At 41.2% G+C, this 20054-nt stretch overlaps 1 protein-coding gene across 1 annotated transcript; it reads left to right on the forward strand.

Annotated features, from left to right (window-relative positions):
• The first annotated feature begins 28 nt into the window (after positions 1-28).
• Positions 29-19732, forward strand: LOC143030844 (C-type lectin domain family 2 member D-like). Its single transcript, XM_076194063.1, has 8 exons — positions 29-153; positions 647-797; positions 5730-5917; positions 6389-6577; positions 8090-8299; positions 13297-13479; positions 17920-18005; positions 19185-19732. Exons 3-6 carry the CDS (start codon positions 5905-5907, stop codon positions 13311-13313), a joined length of 429 nt encoding a protein of 142 aa, XP_076050178.1. The 5' UTR covers positions 29-153; positions 647-797; positions 5730-5904; the 3' UTR covers positions 13314-13479; positions 17920-18005; positions 19185-19732.
• The last annotated feature ends 322 nt before the right edge of the window (positions 19733-20054 follow it).

Below are 20054 nucleotides of genomic sequence, written 5' to 3' on the forward strand. Positions count from 1 at the left end.
GAAATGCGATTGCGCATCGAAACACAGTGGGCGAAGGTAAGTGTCGAACGTGAAGTGGATGCTGAGGGGGTACTACATTATTCAAAATGGAAAGAAAATATTACAAACCTCCTAGCATAAAGATTGAGAACCTTCCCCCCGGATATAACAGAGGTAAGAAATAGTGACATCAATAATAGCTACCGGAAAGTTGAATAAGTATCAACTAAACTGAAAATTTATGGAACTAAATTGTATACAAATGGTCAATGGAGTACCAGTTGATTGCTTAGTCGATCAATTCATATATACATTTAAAGTCATGATTCAAATACTGAATATAGGAAGAAAAATAAGAATAGAACACAGATTTGGCTTACGACATGTTAAAGTAATACACAATGCAGAAATGTATATTTTGTGAATAGTAATAGTTCTATATAATTATAATAGTAATGGTGTCAACATTGAACATTTTATGATTTTATGTCAATTATAATAAGGGCATGTGGTCTTCATTAGGATAATTCCCTTGCTTCACCTAAATCTGCATCTACCCCATAAAAATTGGATCAAAAGCATATTTAACAGAATCAGATTCCTTCATAATGTGCTGTATGATTTTGTGTATAATAATTATATAATATAGTTATTGTCTTCCACAAAGATTGAAGATTCCATGACTGGGTGTCCAAATGGTTGGAAAGTACCTGGTGAAGATTGTTACTATCTGGCCAACTCAACCCATTACACTGACTGGAACAATGCACGCCACACTTGCAATGCTTACCATGGAACCCTTGCAACGTTTATGGATGGTAAGAAGTTTTTGGAGGTCCATGATTAAGTAAAAAAAAAATCAGGTATGATCTTTCTGCTCTTTTGAAGATGAAGTTTAGTGTTATCAGTTGGTATGCAGCAAGTATTTCTTTTGCTTTTAGATGTTTTTCAATAGAACATCCATGATCCTCAATTCCAGATATTCTTTAGTATGAAAATGTGAAAAATGAGACAACACAACCATGAAATAATATGATATGCATGGCCAGATTTAAGGCAGGGCCACCAGGGCCCTGTCTGTGTATTTAGGGGCCCCACGCCAAGTGCATTACAATAGTATAAGCACTTTTTTGGTGTATTGTGTTAAAGCAAATAATCAGCAGACTGTGACTGAGCTCTACCATGAATGTAAACAAACTTCGAGGTGGCTGAGAGCACATTGCATGAAAACTGGGATGATATTTTAATGGGGTAGGTGGGTGAACCTGACAGTGCCCTGCATACTTTCAAGGCCCGGGGCTCCGCAACATGTAAATCCGGCCCTGACGAAATGTAATGATTACAGGATTTAGATACGGGTGCATCCGCTCATGGCACCACCATCACACGTGTACTGTTTACAACGCAATCTTTTGTGGCCCGTTTAAATAAGTATGTCTCAGTTTGAATTCTTGCATCGTTCGGCGCATGCACACAGTATTCAAATTATCTTGTTGTGCAAGTGTATGCCCAATTCTTGAATTACAAACAAATTTTTACCAATTTAAACGTAAATTTGGTTATCAACCTTGGCAAAATAGTTTTCCGAGTAAAAATATTAAAGTAAGGCATTAATAACCAATATTGAAAATTAAAGAACCATGTTTTTTAACCTATATTCTCCCAGAAATGAGAAGCTTAATATCGTTGGTTAATCTACATTTGAGCTTTATTGCAATACATGTAGGCATTTAGTCACGCGCAAAACCATGCGTGGCACTGCTGTCGCCATCTTTGCGCCCTGTTGGATTTTGATTTTTGTTTGACTTAGTTTGAACAAAAGGACAAAAGGTAGGGAGATGCTTAGAGTGAACTCTTTAAATGAAAAGGAAAAGGAGAAGGCATACAAGAAGCTGAAGGAGGAGTGGAGGGAGTGAAGAATAGAGTAGAACTAGGAGTGGAGGAGGAATGGGGATGGTTCAAGGAGAGAGTCACAAAGTGTGCAAAGATGGTGTGTGGAACAAGAAGGACAGGAGGAAACAGAAGGAAGGGTAGTGAATGGTGGGATGAGGAAACAAAGAAGGTTGTAGAAGAGAAGAAGCGAGCTTTCACAGATTGGTTACAAAATAGGATGAGGGAGTCATATGAGAGATACCAAGAAAAGAAGAGCGAAGTAAAGCACAAGGTAAAGGAGGCAAAGAGGAGAGCATATGTGAAATGGGGTAAGAGTATGACCGAAAATATTGAAAGTAATAAAAAGATGTTTTGGAAAGAAATTAAGGGAGGAAGAGGAGGCGAATCAAGTAGAGAAGAAAAGGTAAAAGGTGCAGATGGAGAGTTGATGGTGGAAGAGCAGGCAGTAAGGGGAAGATGGGTAGAACATTTTAGGGAGTTGCTTAATGTGAAGGAGGATAGGGAGGGAAAGATAGTTGCAGTAAGAAGTGCTAAGAAAATGACTGTGCTGAGTGAGGAAAATGAAGGAGAAATAAGGAAGGATGAAGTGAAGGCAGTTGTTAAGATGATGAAAGCAGGTAAGGCACCTGGTCTGGATGGATGCCATTCAGAATGTCTAAAAAAAGGAGGTATAGTGATGGTGGACTGGCTGGTGAGATTATTTAATGTTTGCTGGAGTGAGGGTAGAGTGCCGGAGGACTGGAGGAGTGCCTGTATAGTTCCACTTTACAAGGGAAAAGGGGACAAGTGTGAATGTAGTAGTTTCAGAGGGATTAACTTGTTAAGTGTAGTTGGGAAGGCTTATGGGAGGATCTTGATTGAGAGGATTAGGAGAGGAACAGAGGGAGTAATTGGTGAGGAACAGTGTGGATTTAGGATGGGTAGAGGTTGTGTAGATCAGATCTTTGTGGTAAGACAGATATGTGAGAAAGCTATAGGAAAGGGGAAGGATGTATTTTGGGCTTTTATGGATCTGGAAAAGGCTTATGATAGGGTAGACAAAGGCACTATGGGAGGTTTTGTGGATATATGGGATAGGAGGAAAGCTTCTAGGAGCTGTCAAGAGTTTTTATGAGAGTAGTAGAGCATGTGTCAGGATTAGAAATGGAGAGAGTGAGTGGTTCGAGGTAAAGGTGGGACTTTGTCAAGGGTGTGTTATGTCACCCTGGCTGTTCAACTTATACATGGATGGGGTAGTGTGAGAGGTAAATGCAAGGGTAGTGGGTCAGGGATTGGAGATGGTTAAAGAAAATGGAGAAAAAAGGGAGGTGAGCCAGCTGTTGTTTGCGGACGACACTGCGCTTGTGGCAGGATCGGAGGAGGGATTGAGGAAGTTGGTGACAGAGTTTAGGAGAGTATGTGATAGAAGAAAGCTAAAGATAAATGTGGGTAAAAGTAAGGTGATGAGATGTACAAGGGGTGAAAGTGGCAGTAGACTAGAAGTGAGCATTAAGGGAGAGCGACTGGAGGAAGTGGATAGTTTTAGATACTTGGGTGCAAATGTGGCAGGAAAAGGTGGAGGTAGAATGTAGATTGAGAGAAGCGAGTAAATGCCTTGGTGGATTGAAGAGTGTAATGAGGAATAGACATTTGGGAATGGATGCTAAGAGGAGACTGTATGAAGGAGTGATTGTGCCAACAGCACGGTGTGGGGCAGAAACATGGAACATAAGAGAGGAAGAGAGGAGTAGTTTGAATGTTTTTGAGATGAGGTGTCTGAGAAGTATGATGGGGGTTACTAGGCTAGATAGAATGAGAAATGAGGAGGTGAGGAGAAGAATGGGGGTGGAAAGGGAGTTGGGAGATGGGGTTGATGAAAGACTATTAGGATGGTTTGGACACATGGAAAGAACGAGTGAAGAAAGACTAGTAAAAGAGGTATGGAAGGCAGATGTGGAGGGAGTGAACATGAGGGGATGTCCTAGGATGAGGTGGATGGATGGGGTGAAGGAGGTTTTGGGGAAGAGGGGAATGTCTGTTGAGGAAGGACGGGAGTGGACAGAAGATAGGGGTGAATGGAGAATGGTTGTATATGGATGATGTTGTGATGTATGAGGTGGAATGGGCGGGGGAGTGGGGGGTGAGGTAGTATGTGTGAGCAAAATTTGACACAGCCTGAAGGGATTTCTCCCCGTCTTCTCCTTTTATGCATGGGGGGATGGAGAGGGGGGTCGCCAATTTAATGAAACGGCCTTGCTGTGGATGTGCTGTGTCTTGCGACACTGCTTCTGACCCAGGGCAGTGGACAAGGTGCAGGGATGACCCGTCATCCAGGAAGTGCTAAGATAAGAGGGAGGGTGGAGGGGTGTGGAGTGTATTCAGGGATGGAATGGGTGGGAATGATTTTATGCCTTTTCCTTTTTGGCTACCTCCTTTGTAAGGGGGAAAGCCTTGGTATATGTATGTGTGTGTGTATAAATAGTCAGTAGATCTCTTTCTCTTCTTTGTTCCAGAGGTGTGTTTCTTGATGTGTTCCACCTTAGTTTGGCCGTGGTTAGCACTCCCAAACTACTAAAGCAATATAGGTGCCAGTACAGACGCTCCTCTACTTACATTCATTAGTTTTACGTTTTTTCGATTTTACGTTTGAACTGACTGGAAAAAAAAAAAGTGAATTTTTTAGTTTAGCGCGCTCTCCGTAGTTCAAACGATACTTACGCATGACGCTGCGTCCATTGTTTACATGGCACAAACGTGCCTTGCCTCCTCCTCCTCCCCCTCCTCCACCATCTCAATTTATGTTGCTTGAATTTAATTTATTTGAAATTAATGTTATCATTTTACAATGTTATGTGTATAATTAATGATTTAGGGGTGTTTTATAAGATACGGTAATAGAATTTACGGATGTATGGTACAGTAACAACTTACGTTCATTTTCAACTTACGTTCGGCCGTTCGGAACGTAACTAAAACGTAAGTTGAGGAGCGTCTGTATAGTGTGTGGCCCACAAAATTTTTCTTTGGTATAGTATGTGGCCTACCAGACTTTTGTATCGGTATGAACCTCCTGTCTCTTAAACTTTGATAGTTTGGGAGTGCTAACCACGACGAAACTAAAGCGGAACGCTCTGAGGAATGCACTGAGGAGCGCACCCAGCTCTGGAAGTTGCTAAAAGTTTTGGGCTTGGTTCATGAATTGAGTGTCAGCCCCTCATTGCTACACCTGCAGATAAAAGTGACTGTGTTGACAGGTTTTGAAGATGGGTAGCAAGGAGACAATTCCCTGTTTTGTTGTCCATCTTGCAGGACTACCACTTGTAGGTCCACATCATTGGTTCCTAGCTTGTATGATTCTATTGATAATGATAGTAACGTAAGTGTTTTTATGTGTATATCATTGCACTATTATATCTTTGCCAATTTTATGACTTAAGGCAGTGGTTCCCAACCTGTAGCTCGCAGGCGCCATGGCACCCTCGGGACCCTATTATGAGAGACAAAGAGAGAGAATGTGTTGGAGGGTAGGAGTGAGTGAGTGAGGGTGTGGGACAGACGAATGCTACATACGACGCTCTCTCTCTCTCACTCTGGGGGAAGGCACCCTCTGCTGTGTTTATAATGACAGATGTAGCCCTCAGCCTACAAAAGGTTGGGGACCACTGACTTAAGGAAATAAACTCTCTTACTGGGATTCAAACCCTTGCCTGATGCAGCTTGCTTTTTACGAGACGAAGACAGTACCGTCATGGTGACATGATGGTATGTATGGTCTTGTACAAAGCAAGCCGCTCGAGCGAGGGTTCGAATCCTAATAGGAGAGTTTATTTCCTTAAGTCATAATGACAAAAATATTTATGACTTGAATGTTGTTTCAGTGACAACTGATTAGGTGGGAGCTGCAAGCGACTTTGACCTACACCACGGGTCCTGGACCTGGGTGAGTGGAAGCATAGTTCTTCCTTCCAAGTGGACTCCAGCAAATGCATTTTCGTCATCAGAGAAGTGGATGTACATTGACCCAGGAAAGCAGTTTACCTTTAACGACTGAGGATGTGGATCACAGGTGAATGACATGTTTCAGCGCAAACCCCTCTATTATTTAGGTGGAGATGCAAAATCTCAGCCAAAGCCTTATATAGGTATGCTACATTGTGTTCCATTAATTGTCATACTGAGACTGAACATTGGAATAGCCAAGATGCTTTAATAAAGATCTTATTCCTAGAACATTGGAATAGCCAAGATGCTTTAATAAAGATCTTATTCCTAGAACATTGGAATAGCCAAGATGCTTTAATAAAGATCTTATTCCTATGACATTCATCTGCACATGGATATAAATATTAAGCTTCAAGTATTATCCTACAATCATGTTGGGGAGCATTGTTTGAATAATCAGATGTTTTAATAAAGATTTTATTCCTATGACATTCATCTGCAACTGAATATGAATATTAAGCTTTAAGTATTATTGTACAATCGTGTTGATGAGCATTGTTTAAATAATCAGGTGTCATGTTGACTTTTATTTCAGATAAATCGACTGGGTGCCCACAAGAATGGGTGAAGATTGAGCATCAGTGTTATTACATGTCCGACAAGAACAACCATGCCACAGACTGGAATAAAGCTGAACAGACATGCGCAGCCTTCCATGGAACACTAGCCGTCTTTTCAAACGAAGCTGAGACTAAGAACGTTAGAAAGTACCTGAAACTTAAAGGTAATAATGGATCCTCATAGACTAATAATTTGAAGTACAGTAACTTTGACATTGATGGAGTTTCTGTTCATTGGTGGAAGCATCAGTCAAATGAAACCCTTTCTTTGCAGTATTAACCTCTAATCCAGCGTTTCCCAACCTTTTCCGACCATAGCACACCCCCTGTCATCATGTCTAAGCAGTCCAGCACCCTTATTGTGTTATTAGAAGGATAAAAGAAAGTGAAGTGTACTGGTTGATGATTTATTTTCTTGATTCCTTAGAACTGAAACAAATTGACAATATTGTTTGTAGAAGAAATAAGAACACCCTAGAAAAATAAAAGAGCATGGAAAAAGTCAAATATGCACGACTGGGTAATCAATGATACATATATAATTGATTTCAGCACCCCACCAGGTTGAGAAACGCTGCTCTAAGCTATGGTGATGCATTTTACAAAAAATTTCCTCTATTTTGCTCAATTATCCTACTTAGCTGAGGGTGGGGGCTTGTGCTGAAGGGATTAAGACTACAGTAAAATTCCTTGTATCTGACCTTCAAACATCCGAGTTTCTTCTTCACTATCTCAAGTCGGATAAAAAGTAGAATTTGTCCAAACATTCGACCATCAAGTGGAGGTTTAGTTGTTGCTATCACCACTACCGACTCATGGTGCTCAGGTTGGCTGCTGTTATTGCAGGTATTTCAGCGTTTGCTTACATTTTGCCATTGGTGGTTGTTTCTCCTCCACTCTGTTGTGTTGTTTATTATGCTTTATTGTACCATAAATAAGTGAAAGTGTCCCAAACCAGTGAATTTTTTTTTTCTTAATCTGTTAGTGTACGTCCAAACATCCGATCTAGGGTAGGTCCCACCAAGGTCGGATAAGAGGAATTTTACTGTATCTCAATTAATCTCTTTACTACAGTGGCACACTACAAATTAGTTCTATCCCATTCCAGACAATTTCATTCAGCTGATATCTCAGTTACTCTGGTGTGACGGTGAAGTTTGCAGATTTGGTGTTGGCCTGTCATGTGGGGAGGGTTTCGGGTTTTGGGTTCTGAGTCTAGATGTTTGTGATATTATTGAACCACTTCGGTATGATGACACCCATGGAGGCGTCATGAGGCGTGAGTGGGCACATATACGAGGATGCCAGCGTTTGTGTCTTGATTATCTATTTTTTGTAGTTGTGTATGACTTACCCCCAGATTCTGTGAACTGGTTTGATCACATTTTCTCTCTTTATTATTACTCAGAGTAAACGAGAACAAGTAATATGGCAGTGACTTTATATTTTATAATGCGAGTGGTGTGATGCATTGTACATATGGCAGCCAATGCTGTGCACAAGAATTTGACTCGTACTGAAGTGGTTAAAACAAAATTCCAAACCTTCCGGCACCACTTATTCAATCAAATATACTTTTTATAGCAAAAATCTTCCATTTTTTTCTTTAGATCAGGTAATACAGTCCTAGTCTCTATTACTTGAAAATTAATTAATTTATCTGGTAAACTTTTCAGATTCATGTTCTGTGTGGTTGAGCACAAGCAACAGTCTTTCCGGTACTCACCGCCTCTGGATGTGGTTGGATCGTTCATCAGTGGAGAATCGCATGTGGCCTGCAGGCTACCCAGTGAAGAAGGAAGAGAAGATGCGTAACTACGAAAGCAGGGATATTGCATGCAGCAGCACACTCAAATATCCATTCATTTGTAGTCAACCAGTGAGAGGTGAGTTGGGGGGGGATGGGATTAAATCAAACTTTGTTGGCTTGTTTGTCATAAAGTTCATAGTTGTACAAAATTAGTTGTTTTATTTTTATTTGATTATTATTATCATCACTATTATTATTGTTATTATTATTATTATTATTACTACCCTGGGGTGGGGTGGGTGGATGGGGTGAAGGGGGCTCTGGGGAAGAGGGGAGGGGCGGAGGACGGGGGTGAGTTGTTGTTGTTGTTGTCGTTCCCTAGACTGTCTGTCCGAGCAGTCCCGTCTCCCCAAGGAATGCTACAGCCGAAACTGGGTTTTCCCACAAATCCTTTATAGAGTGTATGTTGTGTTGTTTGCGTGCATGATTGTGTATAATGCAGTCTTCCATTATGTGTTGTATGGTATGGGGTGAAGTGTTACATCCTGGGCAGCTGTTCACAATGCGGTCATCCAGCCTCTTCTGGTAGCTTAGAAGTGCTGGGTGGTGGCCGCACCGCAGTCTGACATGCAACTTGGTGTGTGAAGATTTTATGGGTCAATAAATCACCTGAGCATGTCATTAACATTGCAGGACCTTCTTCTTATACCATCCTTACTAACACCTATCATCTTGCCATGGCAACTGTTGTCAATTTAGAAATAATCAATAAAATCCAAACCACCACTAGCCCAATTGACATGCAACTAGGCATGTGATGGTTTTTGGGTCAACAAATCACCAAGTGTATAATACACAACGATCTTAGGTGCTCATAACCGGGAGAAAATAAATCAAAAAACAATTTTCTTACATTAAAATAATATTTTATTGATGCCTTACCTTAATATTTTTACTCAGAAAACTAATTTGCCGAGGTTGATAACCAAATTTGCGTTTGAATCGGTAAATATTTGTTTGCTTTTGAAGAATCGGGCTTTATGATAAAACCTTCACATGCCAAGTTGCATGACAATTGGGCCAGCAGTTTGGATTTTATAGATTATTTCTAAATTGACAACAGTTGCCATGGCAACATGATAGGTGTTAGTAAGAATGGTATAAGAAGAAGGTCCTGCAATGTAAATGACATGCTCAGGTGATTTATTGACCCATAAAATCTTCACACACCAAGTTGCATGTCAATTGGGCCAGCGGTTTGGATTTTATTATTTCTAAATTGACAACAGTTGCCATGGCAACATGATAGGTGTTAGTAAGAATGGTACAAGAAGAAGGTCCTGCAATGTTAATGACATGCTCAGGTGATTTATTGACCCATAAAACCTTCACATGCCAAGTTGCATGTCAATTGGGCCAGCGGTTTGGATTTTATTGATTATTTCTAAATTGACAACAGTTATCATGGCAACATGATAGGTGTTAGTAAGAATGGTATAAGTAGTAGGTCCTGCAATGTTAATGACATGCTCAGGTGATTTGTTAACCCATAAAACCTTCACATGCAAAGTTGCATGTCAATTGGGCCAGCGGTTTGGATTTTATAGATTATTTCAAAATTGACAATAGTTGCCATGGCAACATGATAAGTGTTAGTAGGAATGGTATAAGAAGAAGGCCCTGCAAGGTGATTTGTTGACCCATAAAACCTTCACATGCCAAGTTGCATGTCAATTGGGCCAGCGGTTTGGATTTTATTGGTTATTTCTTAATTGACAACAGTTGCCATGGCAACATGATAGGTGTTAGTAAGAATGGTATAAGAAGAAGGTCCTGCAATGCTGTTGACATGCTCAGGTGATATATTGGCCCATAAAACCTCTACATGCAAAGTTGCATGTCAATTGGGCTAGTGGTTTGGATTTTATTGATGATAATCTGAAAATTGACAACTTTATGGTTGCCATGAAAAGGCAAATATGGTATGATGGAGATGTCTCACATTGTTTTTGACATGCTCATGTGATTTGTTGATCCTTAAAACCCAAGTTTACCATATTTCAATAAAATTGGACCAGTGGTTTAGAGTTAATGTATATTTCTTTACTGGAATCTTTACAAATTACCACCCTTAATTCTAACATTTTGTTATGGTAAAGTCAAGCCAAAAATGCAGGCTAAAAAAATAATTCAAAAAATCGTATCTCCTTTATTTTTCAAGCTATTTCAAAAATTTAAAAAGCATTTTGTTTCTAATAAAGTTGTCTTTCATATGCAACAATAAGTTAAGGGGTAAAATGTTTTTGAAAATTTTGTGCCCGTACCTATATAGTGTTGTGTGAATAGCTGTAGTTTGCAATGTTTGTGAGTGCGTGTATACCTTGTGGTCCAATGTGTTTTAGGTGGATGTTGCTTATGTTATCAGGGCCACAGGCAGATGAGTGCTTTAGATTATGTATTATGAGTTTTGTCTGACTGTCTATGAAGGGTGTATAGTCTGAGTCTGTGGGGAAGTCTTTCTTACGTCGAATGGTGCGTCGGTCGTCAGGGTGAGAAGTGAGATGGCTTGTCTGTGCAAAATGACGTATGAGTGCGTTTGCTTGTTGTCTGTTTGAGGGTAGATTATCTGTTGTTGTGATTATTGCTGCGTGAGAGCGTGTAGTGTTACTGTTGGATAGTGTAATGCAGTTGAGTGTTTTGTACAATTTGCCGGTGTTTGTTTTGTGATCAAGTGCATTGATAAAGTTTTGCCAATTTTGTGTTTTTTGTTCGTGTATTTTATTAGCAATCACAGTGTTTAGTGTTTGTATTTGGTCTGCTATGTTTTGAGGGATAGGTGTGGGGGTATCGTGTTTAAGTGTGTCACGTTGTCTGATGAGGTCTTGGATTTCTGGTGTGAAGTTGGGGTTGTGTGATTTTCTGTTGCCTCTAGGGATGTATCTCTTGTCTGCGTTTTGTATGATTGTATTAAAAGTGTGCACAGCATTGTTTATGTTTGTGATTGGTGTACTGTTAAGTGTTTCAAAATGTTGTTCTGTCTCTTTAGTAAAAGCTTCCCAGTTAGCTCTCTTGTAATTGGTGTATGTGTGTCTGTGGCCAACTAGGGTGCATCTTGTTTTGGTGGTGATGATGATTGGAAGGTGGTCAGAACCAAGGGTTCCGACCACTCTCCATGATGTTGTTGGGGTTAGGCAGGGGGAGCAGGTGATATCAGGAGAGGAGGGAGTGTAGAGGGCTTGGTGTGGGATATGTGTATGATTATGTGTGTTGTTCATGATAGTCAATGAGTCAAACTGAGTCTGTATATCAAGCCCTCTGTCTGTGTCAGGGTTGTCGACATACCAGACAGACGACTTGGCGTTGAAGTCACCACCCATGATCAGGTTGGGGATTGAGGCTAGTTGGCTAAATTGAGGCCTGAAGGTGTTTGGAACTGTGGGGGATGATTGGGGGGGAATGTACATGTTAACTATTGTCAGTGTTGATTTGTTGCCTGTGCGGATTTGAATGGATTAGATTTCTGTTGTGTTATCTGTGGTAGGGAGGAGAATTTTGGTTGTGGCACTTGTGTCCACAAAACAGATGGAGTGATGGATCAGGGTGATGAGTCCATGGGGGTGAGTGGAGAGTGGTTGTATATGGATGATGTTGTGATGCATGGGGTGGAGTGGGTGAGGGGATGGGGGGTGGGGTTGGGGGTGTGAGCAGGGTTTGACGCAGCCCGAGGGGATTTCTCCCCGTCTTCTCCTTTTATGCATGGGGGGACGGAGAGGGGGGGGATGCCGATTTAATGAAGCGGCCTTGCTGTGGATGTGCAGTGTCTTGCGACACTGCTTCTGACCCAGGGTAGTGTACAAGGTGCAGGGATGACCCATCATCCAGAAGGTGCTAAGATAAGAGGGAGGGTGGAGGGGAGTGGAGTGTATTCAGGGATGGAATGGGTGGGAATTATTTTATGCCTTTTTTTTTTCTTTTTTTCTTTTTTTTGGCTACATCCCTTGTAAGGGGGAAAAAGCCTTGGTATATGTAAGTATGTATGTATTATTTTTAGTACTTTTATTATTATCAATATTTGTTGGCTTGTTCGTCATAAAGTTCATAATTGTACAAAATTACTAGTTTGATTTTTTGTTTATTTAATTACTATTATTATTGCTATTAATATTATTATTTTTTATATCTTTAATATTATCACCATTATTATTATCATCATCATCATTATTATTAATGGAAGCTTGCTGGCTAAGCGGGTTAGGGCGTCATTACTTGCGGCAAAAGTCAATGGGATGGCGGTTCGAATCCTGCCACCAGCAAAGTTGAACCAAGGGCACGATTCATTAAAGTCCACACTACAAAGCCCTCTGTGAGGGGCACCAACTTAGCCTCCCAATAAGTGGGAGTTTGTAACATTAAACCATATCATCATCATATCATTATTATTCGCTGTCCTTGCCTTCTGATAGAAGGGAGTTTGTGACGTTAAACCAGGGCAAAGTTCTCAGTGATGCACCCCCCTCCCCCATCACCACTTCCCATTTCTGCCATCCCTTATAGGCTGTTTTAGCTAGTGGCTTGCAAAATAATTAAATAGAATTTAGAAATTGTATCTAATGTCCCTATTGTAGAAAGGATAAGGGAAAAAGGTTTCATATTCTGTTGATTCTAATGCAAAATTTGTATATTATGGTAATATATTCAGGGCTCCTTTGACCTTTTTGTATAATTATTTTGTCAGCCTTGTGGGCATGCCCATGTCCAGACTAGAATTGCTGCCCCCCCCCCTACATATATTGTCCCAGCCATATGCAACACCCTGTGCATGACAATGTCCTTAACCCATTCAACTCCGATGACAAGATGTCTTGTCATTTGGTCAAATAAAACCAAAAATCATAAAACACCAAAATGTTTGATCAAACACCAGAAAAATATGACGTCAGTCCTCGCTTCGCTGCGAGCGAAGCGAGGATTGACGTCATATTTTTCTGGTGTTTGATCAAACATTTTGGTGTTTTATGATTTTTGGTTTTATTTGACCAAATGACAAGACATCTTGTCATCGGAGTTCAATGGGTTAAACATAAGAGTACTGGTATATGCTGGAAAGTCTTATACATATATATAATTTTTCAGAATTAGTATGTCCATGAGGGTGGTTCTTCATTCACAATTCCTGCTTTTTCCTCTCAACTGCGGCGAAAAATTGGAATAACGCTAACCTGAATTGAGATGAATCAGGATCTACCCTTGCAGTGCTAGATGAACCTGTTATTTTCAGAAAATTTGTGGAATATTTAGCAAAAACAGCTGGAAAAGGTAAGGTCCTTGGTTTAGATGAAATTCCTCTTTCCTAATCAACACAAATTTTATTGATAAACACATATACCAAAGGGTTTCCCCCCTCTTACAAGGGAGGTAGCCAAAAGAAAGGAAAAAAAAATAAATAAATAAAAGATAAAAACCACTCCCACCCATTCCATCTCCACTCCCATCCACCCCCCTCCCTCCATCTTATCTTGGCTCCTCCTGGATGACGGGTCATCCCTTTATCTCGCCCCCTGCCTTGGGTCAGAAGCAGTGTTACAAGACACAGCACTTCCAAAACAAGGCTGCTTCATTGAATTTGCAACCCCTCCCCCTCTGTCCTCTCATGCAGAAATGGAGAAGATGGAGAGAAATCCCTTCAGGCTGCGTCAAATTATTTTTCACACATACACCCTCACCCACTCCCCTCATAGGGTAATCTTGGGGCACAGATTCCAAAAATAAGTTAAGCTAGACTGGGTAATAGGTTATCTAAGATAATAGATACCAGAGCTGGGTGTATTCCTTGGTGTGTTCTGCTTTAGTTGGGCTGCGGTTAGCACTCCCAAACTATTAAAGCAATATAGGTGCCGGTATAGTATGTGGCCTACGAAACTTTTCTTTGGTATAGTATGTGGCCTACCGGACTTTTATTTCAGTATGAACCTGTCTCTCAAGCTTTAATAGTTTGGTTGTGTTCACCATGACCAAACTGAAGCGGAACGCATCGAGGAACACGCCCAGCTCTGGAAATTCAGCTCACTCAACCTTCGCAGTCTTGATTCTTTTCACCAATATAGAATATGTATGTTTAAGACAGATTGAACATTCTTAGAAGCTCTGCTTTATTAAACTTTCTACCAGCAGGAAGACTTACTACTGGGCATGCCGGGGTTTTCTTAAATTTCTTACAAATTTCACACTTGTCACTGACTTTCTGTATCTCTTGTTTCCATGCTTCATCCAGCATGCCAGCCTCTTTAATCAACCTTATCAATTTATCAGCAGTGGAATGTGCAAATTGTCTGTGTAGCTTAAGCACCACCTTGTTTGGTATCTGATTTGCTTGCCCTGTAAATAGCACTAATTCTAGCCTTTGTATTTGGTGCCTTCACAATCCAGAAAACATAATGTCCAGTTGAAGTCATTCCCAGCTCACTTTCCCAACCGAACATTTGCATTGTATCAGTTTTAAAGCCCAAGATCATTCCTCCACGTTTCATTGCCGATCTACTCATAAGTAGTGGTATATGGCAACCTACCACTTCAGTACAGATCATGACCTTTTATCCCTGTATATAGCATGGAATAAGAACACTACCTTGGGATATAATCTGTCTCCCATCACAAAGTCGAAAAGTAATGTTAGATGCCTTCCTTGTTATACTTTCACTATCGTATGGAGATAATGTCTCAATGTAAGAATGTAGCCAATCTTCTCCTCAAACTGTCGTTGCACATCCTGAATCTAAAACAATAGCACCCAGAGACTTCATTAGCAATTTCTCCCGTCTGTCAGCATTATCATCAGCTAATAATGTTAATTGTACTTCTTTATAATCATTTTCACCCTCATCTATTGCTTCCATTACACCACTGCTAAGACTAGGCCTTTCTCCCTTTTCAGTGCAGTTTCTAATCCAATGATCTGTTGATCCACATCGAAAGCATTTCGATGAACCACCACCTTGTCCTCTAGGCCATTTTCCAAGACTATTGGTCCACCTGCTTCCATACCTTGGCCTAAATCCTCGGGGACGAGTGTCAAATTGCAACACAGGTTCACTTAATTTTAACAGGTTCACACTTTACAACTCCATTCAAAATATTTCCACTCAAACTGTGATCCATAATACCATCACCAAACATCCTTTGCAACATATTTCTCATTTCACCAAAAGTAACTGTTGCTGTTGTGGACATTGCCAATTGAAATTGAATATCAGAAAGATCACAACTTTTCAGTAGTCAAAATGCCAGAACTTGGTCAGGCAATTCCATTCCATACTCTATTAACTTGAAAAGTCTTCTGTCAAACTCCACCAAGTACTTAGGAATACTCATTTCAATTGGGTGCTTAAACATCTCCAACTCTGAATAAGCGATAAAAGATCGTCTGTTTTTATTCAATGAAAACACTTCATCCAATTTATTCATTAGTTCCTTCATTCCATCTTTACTGGCTAATTTACCTATTTCAATTTCACTACTCACTTCTCTGGCTTTGCCAGTCAATGTCAAATGCACAGCAAGAGCTTGCTTTTCTTCATCTTCTTGCTTTTCTTCTGCCAAATAACAATATCCTTCTTCCACTGTTCATAATATTTTTTGTCTACTAATTTAGGTGGATCCTTTATTACCAATGACGCCATTATCTCAAAAGTTTGCCGGCAACTACGGTCTGCTGCCAAAGTGCTAAATTACACTTACTGGCAAATCTGCTCAATGACCACTTTGTAAATTCATGTATACCTTAGCTCTCTTCTTCATAAATTTCTGCCTGGCCAGGTCTTGTATTTTTCTTTAAATTCTTCATAATATCCCAAGTTCACACTGTCTCTTTCCGCTTCCAATCCTCGCTCGTTCATAACTAACTCGTTTCCCATTTTCAGTGTTGCCAATTCGCTTATTCAAAACCGATTCGCTTTGTGTCATCAACATTTGTACGTCTCGATACAATTTTTACTCCAATATTTATTTTTATTTCATTACCCTTTTCCCTCCATAATACATATCACAAATATGCATATATTTATTTATAATCTTAACATGCCACATTGGCACCCAAGTATCTAAAACTATCCACAAGCAGTACCAGCTGAAAAATCTTCCTCCTCAAACATGTAGAACAACCTACCTCCCATACCACACAATATACCCTCACAAAAATATATTCTTCCTCAGATTACTAAAAAGTTCTTCAAGATAGATCACCAAACTCAGTACTCCACAACCCCCCACCCCCACCCCTGATGCTAGCCACAGTGAAAATCCCTCCCAAAAGAAATAAGAATGACACTGGCATGCTTACATTGAGGACACCATACATCATTAAAACAGTATCAACTCAAAGTAGGCCTGGCCACAGAATCAAACTGTCTTAGATGCAACCATCACATAGAAGACATCACCTCATCCTACAATGCCCCACACTAACAATCCAGCATGGGCACCTAATTTCAGTGAGACACACCTCAACACCCTTCAGACCGTACAAAACGAAGCATTAAAAATTATTACAGGCCATATACAACACCTACAGACCATCTACACTGAAACAAAAGTCCTCAAAGTCAAAGATCACCTTGACACGAGAGGCACACAGACACTTGCTGCAGCCCACACAAACACACCAAGACACATAAAGAAAACACCCAAATACCTATATCACACACTAATATTCTCTTCCTCCAAAACCACCAAATACCAGCCTCCAGAAACATACTCATAATCACATCACTCACTGCTCCATTAACACTCTAAAAGACAACACATTGCTGAATGCCAGACCCCCTGATATCCATCCCACAGAATCCTCTCTCCCATGAAAGGACAGAGTCCACCTGGCCAGACTGCAATGTGGCCACCACCCAGCCCTTCTAAGCTACCACCAGAAGAGACTGGATGACTGCATTGTGGACAAATGCCCAGGATGTAACACTTCAACCCATACTATTCAATGCGTCATGGAAGACTGCATTATACACAATCATGCATGCAAACAACACAACATACACTTTATAAAGGATTTGTGGGAAAACTTCGTTTCGGCCATGGCATTCCTTGGGGAGACAGGACCACTCAGACAGACAGTCTAGGGAACAACAACAACAATCCCTAGGCAACATTGTATTTCTTCCCTGAGTGACTTCTGGGCCCACCCAGTGCCTGTAGCTGGTTACGTGGGAGCTGTGGGTTGTCTCCTGGAGGAGAGATTGGGGGCAGACAGAGGATTAGGAAAATTGTGTCCACTGGCATGGAATCATTATTGAAGGTGATGGGTGGTGTCAACTTCATCTTGTCTATTTAGGCAATTCCATGGTGGTCAGGCCTCAGGCAGGTTGGATATAGTATCTCTATCTGATATGTTTAGGTTTGGGATTTTGCCTTCTCTTTGATCTGCTGTTTTTATGTGTAGCTATATTGAGTGGTGTGCATTTATGTCACTTGCCAGGCCATTTAGTGACTGAAGTTGGGGTGTAAAACCTTGGGATGTTGATGTTGGTAATGTGTAGATGTTTTTGATGTTGATGTTGTTTGCTTTATTTGCATTTGTATGGTAACTGTCTGTTGAAGTGTCTATGAGCAAGCTGCCAAGAAAACTCAAACATACCTCAAGGAGCTGGCAAAATTTCTGACATGAAATGGGATGTGACAGCCCTTCAGTCACTTTTGTATATATATTTTTTTCATTATGTATATCTCATCTCAGATAAATCCATTTTCTTGCAGGAGTCATGGATAAGATTGGAGCAGTTCCAGGTATCCACCAACTCAGGGATGTAGGAGGAGAAGGCGTGCAGCAAGGAATGCTTAAGGTAAATTTGCCATAGATTTTATTATCAAATTTTACAATAATGTATATATCTTTAAAACATTTGCATATTTTCACACTGGCATAGTGGTTAGCATGAAGGGCTCAAATGAGACGGGCATAAGTTAACCCTTTGGGTGTTTAATTAGGGCAGATGTTCCTAGTGATGTCCATTTTCCCCCAAAAAAACAAAATTGTCAAATGTCCATCAAATTTGCTGTCCATACGCAATAAAAGTCTGAATTTTATGAGTAAGGCACAAATTTTCATGTAAAGTAAGTTGAAATGGAGATTCTCATGGATCTTCATGAATTTTTTAATTTTTGTGTTGAAAAAGTACCAGGAGAAAATGGGAAAATTTGCCAAGAGAGTCATACGAGAGGTAAAAAGAAAAGAAAAGAGAAATAAAGCAAAAAGGTAAAGGAGGCAAAGAGGAGAGCAGATGTGAAATGGGGTATGAGTATGACAGAAAATTTTGAAAGTAATAAAAAGATGTTTTGGAAAGAAATTAAGAGAGGAAGAGGAGGCGAATCAAGTAGAGAAGAAAAGGTAAGAGGTGTAGATGGAGAGATGATAATGGAAGAGAAGGCAGTAAAGGGAAGATGGGCAGAGTATTTTAGGGAGTTGCTAAATGTGAAGGAGGATAGGGAGGGAAATATAGTTGCAGTGGGAAGTGCTAAGAAAATGACTGTGATGAGTAAGGAAAATGGGGGAGAAATAAGGAAGGATGAAGTGAAGGCAGTTGTTAAGTACGTGGAATGGCTTCAGAAGTGATACGGCCCAAGCTCACACAAGACACGAGTTCAAATCTAAATATGATAATTGGAAATCGAGGGTATAGTTTAAGGTGGAAATGTACATGAATTTGAGGCTATGAAGAGGAGGGGCGGGTCACCGATTAAGTGAAGCGGCAATTGCTGTGGGTATGGTGCGTCTTGCTACGTTGCTTCTGACCTAGGGTAGTGGGCGAGATGCAGGGATGACCCGTCGTCCAGGAGGAGCCAAGAAAAGAGGAAGGGAGGGGGGTGGATGGGAGTGGAGTATGATGGAATGGGTGGGTGTGGATTTTATGCCTTTGTTGGGCTGCCTCCCTTGTAAGGGGGAAAAAGCCTTTGGTATGTATATGGAAAAGTGTATTTCTTCACGGCCCTTTGACATGTGGTCTTTTTCTGTGTCACCGCAGGTCTTCTGCAAGAGAGACTAGGGGCAACGGAAGGATGGATCGACGGATGACTGGGTCGTAGTAGTAGGAAAAGGGAAATCCATGCGAAATTGATATGGGAGACCTCGGGCCTGGTATGGAGATCAAAGGGTTGATGATCTCCAGACGAGAGTGAGGACATTGGCGGAATTGGAAAATGGGTGACTATTCTCCAACATCTGGGCCCCCTGCTGGCAGGCAGGCACTCGTCATTGGACCCCGTACGAGTATTTGTTCAGTGACACGAGTCGGGTGATCCTTGCATTTGTTTCTCCTCCCAAGACGACTACGTACAGGCCAAGAAGGTGGTGGAAGTTTCAGTCGAGAGGTTGGCGATGGTGTTCAGCAACTTTGGCATCGTCGTCACAGGGCTGCTGGAAGGAAGGCAGGGAGGTCCTGCGGTATCTGATGGTCGACGTCCAGGCAGACCAGTTGCATCAGGACCTGGACGCAGAGAACAGGGAGGGCGGCTGAACAGGTCTGTATTCGTTTTTGTACCTCTGCTTCCTCTTCCCCTCCCTCTCTCACCTTTCCCCTTTAAAACCCTCCCCTATCCTCCATTTCCCTCTCTCCTCTCTTCCCCTCTTGTCTCTCATTTCCTCTCTCCTCCCCTCTCCTCTAGTATCTCCTCCCCTCCCTCCACCCCTCTCGTCTCTCCTCCCCTCTCCCTCGAGACGAGGGGAAGAGAGACGAGAGGAGCGGAGATAGGGGAACTTGCCTCCTCTCCTCTCTCCTCCCATCTCATATCCACTCTTCCTCGAGACGAGAGGAGTGGAGATAGGGGAGGAGAGAAGAGAGGGGAGGGGAGGGGAGGAGAGGAAAGAGGGGAGGGGAGGAGATAGAGGAACTCAA

Source organism: Oratosquilla oratoria, chromosome 12, assembly GCF_046742065.1.
Source record: "Oratosquilla oratoria isolate Oo_2021 chromosome 12, ASM4674206v1, whole genome shotgun sequence".
Classification (NCBI taxonomy): Eukaryota; Metazoa; Arthropoda; class Malacostraca; order Stomatopoda; family Squillidae; genus Oratosquilla; species Oratosquilla oratoria.